Source organism: Helianthus annuus, chromosome 11 (assembly GCF_002127325.2).
Source record: "Helianthus annuus cultivar XRQ/B chromosome 11, HanXRQr2.0-SUNRISE, whole genome shotgun sequence".
Lineage (NCBI taxonomy): Eukaryota > Viridiplantae > Streptophyta > Magnoliopsida > Asterales > Asteraceae > Helianthus > Helianthus annuus.
The window spans coordinates 17,209,988-17,218,862 of record NC_035443.2 but is presented as its reverse complement, the minus strand read 5'-3'; the positions used below and the strand labels follow the sequence as shown (position 1 = coordinate 17,218,862).

The 8,875-nt window shown below is 37.6% G+C and overlaps 1 protein-coding gene across 1 annotated transcript; it reads left to right on the top strand.

Annotated features, from left to right (window-relative positions):
• The first annotated feature begins 6,470 nt into the window (after positions 1-6,470).
• LOC110889780 (polyphenol oxidase I, chloroplastic-like) lies at positions 6,471-8,545 on the top strand. The gene has a single exon (XM_022137344.2). It carries the CDS (start codon positions 6,519-6,521, stop codon positions 8,331-8,333), a length of 1,815 nt encoding a protein of 604 aa, XP_021993036.1. The 5' UTR covers positions 6,471-6,518; the 3' UTR covers positions 8,334-8,545.
• Positions 8,546-8,875: the final 330 nt, after the last annotated feature.

The following is an 8,875-nucleotide window of genomic DNA, read 5'->3' as shown; positions in this document are numbered from 1 at the left end:
TACGCTTACAGATGGGGTAGCTCCCCATAACATGATTATAAATACACTAGGCTAAATTGCACTTTTCGTCCTTTATGTTTCAATGTTTCGACAGACGCCGTCCTTTAACTTTAAAAATTACACTGTATGTCCTTTATGTTTGCAATCGTTTACGGGCGGTGTCCTTTAAGCTAAACCCAGTTAACTTTTTTATGTTAAAACCCCTCACATGTAACTTTGTAAAACTCCTTAACAGCAGGGACCATATATGTAACTTTGTAAAACCCCAAATCTCCTTCAACTTATTTTACCAACATTAGTAAAAAGGTAATCCTTTCTTGAATTGATCATGAAGGAGTTCTGCACCCTGCAAATCCGAAACTAGAGCAGGCGGTTAGCATCGGTTGTGAAGTCACCCCCGCCCTGAATTTCGCCGGAGATGGAGAACGGTGACGATTGGCAAGCTTACGACAAGCTCCAACACTTCATTCTCTGCTTCCCCATTACCATTATCGTCTCCCTCCTCACATCGCCGCAGCATCTCCATAGGTTGCGACCGTTGCGTTCTCTCACTCACCGCCGGTGCCGTAAAAGAGTCCGCCGACGAGCTCAGCTTCTTTAAATCCGCCGGTGTCAAAGACGCCGTTGCTGACATCATCGGCATTTTAGTTGCCATGATTGCTCTCAATATATGGAATTCATTTTGTTTTCGTGATAGATCTGTGCGGTTGGAGCAAACTTGAGGATATAAGATGGTTTGATTCGAGTTTGACCGTTATAATTAGAGTTCCAGATCTGTTGATCCTTGTTGAATCGCTCACAATTCAGGTTTACACTGCCTGTGAATTTTGTATTTGTTGTTTAATTTTGAATATGCAGTTATGTTTACAGGCTGATTTTGTTGTAGATCTATATATAGATTCTAACCAGAATAGCTCATGTAGTTAGCTGTCGAATATGCTGGTGAGATATTTAACCTTTTGATTTGAGAAAGATTACTTTAGTGACTTGATGAGTTTTCTTATTCTTAACACAACAAGGTTGGCCGGAGAAGATGGCTGGAGAAGATGTGGGGTTTTACAGAGTTACACATATGGTCCCTGTTGTTAAGGAGTTTTACAAAGTTACACATGAAGGGTTTTAACATAAAAAAGTTAACTGGGTTTAGCTGAAAGGACACCGCCCGTTAATGATTGCAAACATAAAGGACATACAATGTAATTTTTAAAGTTAAAGGACAGCGCCTGTCGAAACATTGAAACATAAAGGACGAAAAAATGCAATTTAGCCAATAAACTATTTAACAACTTACGTTTTTGGAACTAAAACTGGATAACTTGTGAACTCGCCAACTTTATGTGGACACCCTACTGCATGCTTTGCAGGTAATCAGTAATGGATCAGGAGCTTGCAGCTTGGGAAGTGAAGTGGTTGCATTAACCCGTGTTGGGTTTCTTTAATAATTGCGAACTTTGAAACTGATGTTTTGAACTATTAAACTTATGCTTCCGCTGATAACTTGGTTTATGGACTTGAACTTTATTAGTCACTAATCGTATTGGTCTGATAAAACTGTCTTATTATTATGATAGTTCAATATGATTAGGCGCTTGATCCTGGTTGGTTACACGCCTCGCGGTAGTACTCCGTAAGTGGAATTTGATCGGGTATGACAATAAATGTTGTGGATGAAGTGGATACGGTTGGGTGGGTCTCGGTTTGTCTAGATTTGCACGAACATGTGACCTATATTTTTTCTTCGTAGTGGGCACTTTTTTACTAGAGCTTTCCATAATTTTTGTAGGTTAAAAATTGGGTGTTTTAAGTGTGTATTTTGAAGATGTAAATAGTGTATAAAATGAGTAAATTGTAGAGGTATTTATAAGATAGGAGATTTTTTTTCTTTTTTTTATAAAAAAGCATGCCCCAATGGTATTATTACCGTTCCCAATAGTTACATTCCGCTATCACACCTTCCATCCATACGCGATGTACATCATGATTTCCTCCTCATCCACAAGTGATAGCACACTTGTGGCTGTGTACTATCACTCATCACTCATCACGAGTGGCTATCACAAGACCACCCCGACCACCCTAAGGGGATCGATGTACGAGCCAATGAAACCTGGTGAAGTCTCGGCCCCGGTGGGAACTCACCCCCGAAAATGGGGCAAATAGTTTTATTGAAATCCGGGACTCTTCACTGATCAACGAGACGATCATAATGGTCGTATGACCGTTAATATATTAAAAACAATTAACTATTTTTTAATATAAATACGCAAACACCTATCATTTATAACCATACTACTCTCATTCTTTTCTCACACAAATTTCTTCAACTTCTCTAAAATGGCAAGAATACGTTCGATCGTAGCCTTGGCTACGGCTTGGGTGAATATCATCGAGGACATGCCAACGAGCGAAATCATATCATTCTGAAAGGCAATCTGTCACCATTTGGGTGACAACGATCGTTCAATAGAGTAAATTCATTTGAAGCGGAGATATATGAATTCTATGGCTATCAATTTTAATCTACTCTTCAAAGGCATGATTAATGACAATGGCTGGCTATCGGAGGTAGAAGCGATTAACGTGGCCTGTCTTGAGTACCAAATGCGCTATGAATGCCGGATGTTTAGCCACGTGTCGATGTGTTTTTTATATTAAATTATGCCCTTTTTAGTTTTATTTTGGTAGTTGTTATTTTTAGTTATATTAAAACTTATTAAATATATTATTGTGTATATATACAACTCGTGGAATTCCTCCGCGTTTTGCAGCAGTAATTAAGTGATATTGGAATCGGTTTATAACAATATCGGTACGGTATCAACACTAAAAATAGCAACCAAAAGAGTAAACCCGAAAAATAAAGTTCTGGTATGCCAAAAAATATAGAAACATGTTTTTTAATAAATTTAAAACTATAAAAAACGAATATCGGTAACGGTTACGATAGTATCGATCACGATACCACTGCTATTCTCAAGGCTTGATCAACTTATGAAGAAAGCATTGATGAGCAACATCAGTGCTTAGGTAAACAACAGTGGAAGGATCATCAGTGTTTATGTATCAGTGTCTAATTGTAATCAGTGTTTGTAATAGATCAGTGTTTAGAGGTTGTTAGGTTGTTAGATGTCACTGTCTAGGTGACTTCAGCAAAGATGCTTAGTGGTTAGATTTGTACTATAATAGAACAGTACCTGTACTGTTCTATGAGCTCTTTTGTACACACTCATTCTGTACGAACTTACTGGTGAGCTCAGGCTGAGGGGGAGATTAGTTGCATGCATGCAATTGTTTTGATTATTGTACTTCGATACAATCATTCGACTCAATGGAAAACATGTTTGCTTAAAGCTTTTCTTCCATGATTGTGTTTATAAAGTTTGCTTATTATTTCCGCTAGAATTACTACATCTCTGTTCTACCATTTTATATCAATTAATTCAAACAAACACAGTCTAAAGAGACTCAGATCCTAACATAAATTGGTGGAGTGGAGCACCATGAGAATAACTAGGGATGACAATGCCGGGTATGGGTCGGGTATGGCTAATCCCATACCCATACCCGGTTGTAAAATCTTGTTCCATACCTGGCCCATTATCCGTTGGGTATTTGAAGGGTATTTATCCATCGGGTATTGGGCATACCCACAGGTATCGGGTATACCCGTTTAGATTTTCATGTATATATATATATATATATTTTACTTTCATATATAATTATATGTTTTAAAAATTTATATAATATATTAAATTATGATAAATAACATACATATCATCATCGTAATAATATTTGATATCTTTAAAAATATAAAAATATATGAATAATAATATTAAAAAATAATTTTGTATCTCATAGCATATAAATATATGAATAATAAAGGTACAAAAATGAAACATTACTAAACAATAGTTAAAGGAAAATAAATATAAAACTTAAAAATTTTCGGTTATATATTTCGGGTAAATGGGTATATAGTTATCGGGTAATCGGGTAATCGGGTTGGGTATCATCTAATCCCATACCCGAGCGATACCCGCAAAATATATTTTTTTCCATACCCATACCCGGCCCAATACACATCAGCTATCAGGTATACCCGTCCCAAATGCTTCGGGTTTCAGGTATACCTGTCGGGCTCGAGTATTTTTGCCATCCCTAAGAATAACCGATGACAAGTGACATAAGAAACATAGCAATCGGTAAGTTATCCTTTAGAAAAATTTCTCTAAGTAACCCTCTAATTAACAAATAAAATTTAACACTAGTGTTAATGTCATGGATTAAAATTTAGAAGAACACAGACCACTAAGTGTCTCCAGAAAAAAAATATTAAAACCGAGCCTTTGATCAAACAAGATGGAAGAAAACATAAGAATACTTGCATAAAGTGTTGTAGGTGCTTATTGCTTTGGGATGTTATCCATAAAACTTCTCTTAGTACTAAACACATGAGAATGTTAGATTTACTTAAAATATCAAGAGAATATCAATCTAAAGAGGAAAGTTCGATTCCACAAGGAATGTTTGCGTTTATTTTTTAAATATAAATCTGACATCTTTACTAAGTTCACGAAGTAAACAATTAATTATTGTTTAAGTAGAATAAATTTTAAGTTTGAGTCATTGCAAGTTGACTAAGTTCAAGAAGTAAACAATTAATTAATGTTTAAATTGAATAAGTTTTAAGTTTGAGTCTTGCAAGTTGGATAATAAAGGTGAATACAACACCAAAGAGTCCCTAATTAATTATCATGTTAAGCATCTGATTAGATTCTAAAAACACACAACTCAAATAAATTGAGTAAAGTTAAATTCTATACAATCTTAAAGAACAAAGTCGGTGGGTTTTCCACCGGCTTTGTCTCATTGCCCTCTGTTTTTATGATATTGCAATTTTAGCCCCTTGACTTTGTAACTTCAAAGTTTCATAAAATGGCAAATTTAGTCCCTAAACCTTCTACATTGAATTTTCAAAAGCACAACCTTATCTTTCAAACTTTGCTAGCACCAACCCTCTACTTTGGTTTTCTACCATCACCCCCTTAGCTTTTACATAGTTACGCACCAACCCAGCGCTTCTTTTACATTTCCACTAACACCCCCTCATCTTTTACATATTTCCGCCACCACCCCTATACGTTTACACTTTGTCTTTTTTAGACTTTGTTTTTTACCCCTTGCATTATTACTCTATTTTTACATCCGCCCAACTTTAAGAAAATTGTAATTGTAATCCCTAGACTACAACTCCTCCTACTTTTGCAAATGTCAATGCATTGTGTTTTACGAAATGTCTTAGGCATTGTGTTTTACACTTTGTATCTACCTTTGTGTTTTACACTTTTTGTAATTGTTTTTTACGCACTGCGTTTTACGAATCGTGTTTTGTCTTACTATATCTTTCCACTCGTCGCGAGCCGCCGCAACGCGCGGCGGGCAAAATACTAGTTAACAAATAAAATTTAACACTTGTGTTAATGTCATCGATTGAAATGACAAAAGAACACAGACCACAAAGTGATTGCAGAAAAAAAAAAATATTAAAACCGAGCCTTTGATCAAACAAGATGGACGAAAACATAAGAATACTTGCATAAAGTGTTGTAGGTGCTTATTGCTTTGGAATGTCATTGTTATCCTTAAAACTTCTCTTAGTACTAAACACATGAGAATGTTAGATTTACTTAAAATATCAAGAGAATATCAATCTAAAGAGGAAAGTTCGATTCCACAAGGAATGTTTGCGTTTATTTTTTAAATATAAATCCGACATCTTTACAAAGTTCAAGAAGTAAACAATTAATTAATTAGTGTTTAAATAGAAAAAAATTTAAGTTTGAGTCTTGCAAGTTGACTAACTTCAAGAAGTAAACAATTAATTAATGTTTAAATTGAATAAGTTTTAAGTTTGAGTCTTGCAAGTTGGATAATAAAGGTAAATACAACACCAAAGAGTCCCTAATTAATTATCATGTTAAGCATCTGATTAGATTCTAAAAACACACAACTCAAAGTTGCCCTAAGATAGAGATAGGGTTTTTTTTCTTCATATTTAAAGTACTTTACTTCGTTTGTTATCCAACATTTTTTCAATGCTTTGATTGTTGACTTTTAATGCAAAGATTGTATGAATCATTTACGGTAATAAATATCATTTATGAAATAAATTATTGATGTTATCTTCTTCAGAAAACGCGGGTGCTAGGAATTGAAGTAAGAAATAAGAAAGAACTGCACAAAATAACCCATAACTTATTTAACGTATAGTATGACTTTAGGGTTTATTTTTTTTAACATATCATATTGATAATAGATCACGTGAACCAGCTAATATAATATAATTGATAACATAACTATACAAAGCATGGGGAAATTATTAAAGCGGACAAGTGGCACCTGCTACTTGTCTTCCACAAATAATATTTTTTTAATCGTGTTTCACGTACGAATCCTTGATAAATAGGAGCCTAAAGTATTGCATTTCAACACACCCATCTTTCTTTTCTAAGTTAATCATGTCCTCTTCACTACTTCCACTCACCTCCCCATTCACATCCACTAACACCCAACTAGCCTTCAAGGCTCGAACCAATCAAACCCAAGGGTTTAGAGTCTCATGCAATAGTGCACAAGATGACCAAGCTGACAAGAAACTCATACTCCCTGAGTCCCAAAAGCTTGTGGTTCCCAATGTGGACCGCAGGAACCTGTTGGTAGGACTTGGCGGCCTGTACACGGCCGTCAACCTACCTGGGGCAATGGCTGCCCCGATAACAGCTCCTGACATCACGTCCATTTGCAAGGACGCGAGTGCGGGCATTAGGAACCAAGAAGGGGCTATCAGGACAAGAAAATGTTGTCCTCCTAGCCTCGGGAAAAAGATAAAAGAGTTCCAGTTTCCTACCGAAAACTCGGTTAGGAAACGATGGCCCGCACATGCGGGCACACCGAAGCAGGTGGACGATTATAGACGAGCCATCCAAGCTATGCGAGATCTCCCAGATGAACACCCGCACAGCTTCGTCAGCCAAGCTAAAATCCATTGTGCTTACTGCAACGGTGGTTACACTCAAGTCGATAGCGGTTTCCCCGAAATCGATATCCAGATCCACAACTCATGGCTCTTCTTTCCGTTCCATCGTTGGTACCTATATTTCTACGAAAGAATCCTCGGAAAGTTGATTAACGAGCCGAACTTTGCCTTACCGTACTGGAAATGGGACGAACCACGCGGAATGCCGATTCCGGAAATGTTTGTACCCGAAACCGTTAATGGCAAGCCAAACTCCTTGTATGATGTTTACAGGGATGCCAATCATATCAAAGAAAGGATAGTGGATCTAGACTACGATGGTAAGGATAAGGACATTCCAGATTTTCAACAAGTACAGTGTAATCTTGCAACAGTGTACCGAGATTTGGTCAGAAACGGAGGTGATACACTAAGTTTCTTTGGTGGCGAATACAATGCGGGTGATCCGCCAGTTGAAAACAGCGACCCGTCAGTCGGGTCCGTGGAAGCTGGTAGTCACACGGCCGTGCACAGATGGGTAGGCGACCCGAAACAGCCGAACCAAGAGGACATGGGTAACTTTTACTCCGCGGGGTATGACCCCGCGTTCTACATCCACCATGCGAATGTAGACCGCATGTGGAAACTATGGAAGGAGTTGCGCCTTCCGGGACACGTAGAACCTACTGATCCCGACTGGTTAAACGCGTCGTATGTGTTCTATGACGAGAATGAGGATCTTGTGCGTGTGTATAACAAAGACTGCGTCGACCTAGGGAAGCTTAAGTATAATTTTATCGAGAATTCGAAGGAAGTGTTCCCGTGGCGCAAGAGTCGACCACCGCAACGTAGAAGGAGCTCGCAGGTTGCAACGACCGGAGAGGTGAAGACGGTGGACAAAGTTAGGTTCCCGGTGCGTCTAAGCGAGATCTTGAAGGTTCGTGTGAAGCGGCCCGCGGTGAACAGGAGTGATGAAGAAAAGGAGAAGGCGAACGAGGTGTTGTTGATCAAGGGAATTAAGTATGATAGTGGAAAGTTTGTTAAGTTTGATGTGTTTGTGAATGACAAACTTAAGGAAGGCGAGATTACGACGCCATGCGATCCCGAGTACGCGGGTGGGTTTGCACAAATTCCGCATAGCGATATGAGGAGCATGTTTATGAAGAGTTCTGCGAGGTTTGGGCTGACGGAGCTGTTGGAGGACACAAACACCGAAGGCGAAGAGTATGCAACGGTGACATTGGTGCCACGGGTAGGGTGTGACGATCTAACCGTCGGCCAAATCAAGATCGAGTTGGTTCCTGTTCGAAAAGTCTAGTTAAAACGTCGCGGGTTCGGTTGGTTCGGAGTTTAGATGGCTCGTTAGGAGCTAGAAATGCGTGTTGTAATGCCATTTTCTTTGTTTGGCGTGTACCTTTGTGTAGCCTGAAATGCGCATTGCGTAGAGTTTCATGGCATCAATAAGATTGTGTGACAATAAATTTGTTAGTGTTTTCTTCTAAAATAAGTTGTTTTTAACATTTAATCAAATTACTCTATCTTTATTATATATATTTTTATAAATAGAAGAGTAACTAAGTAAATGTTTCTTGAATCCGGACAAACCAGCTACGTAATCTGTTCGGTTGAGTATACTTGAACCGTCATAATTTGTACTAGATAGAATCAAGGAACCGTAGATGGTTAAACCGAATTTCAAAAGTTTAACCATACATCTTAATATACAAAATACTCTTAACATAAAAAATAAGAAGAAAAATTCTTTTTTAATTTTTTTCCCTATTACTTAAGAATGATGTTTAATTGTAAGATGTAAAAAAATTATGATTTTACAATAGTAGAGTAATTTTTTAAAGTAAT

Coding starts and splice junctions, on each gene's coding strand:
- LOC110889780 (XM_022137344.2), top strand. CDS start 6,519: ATGTCCTCTTCACTACTTCCACTCACCTCCCCATTCACATCCACTAAC.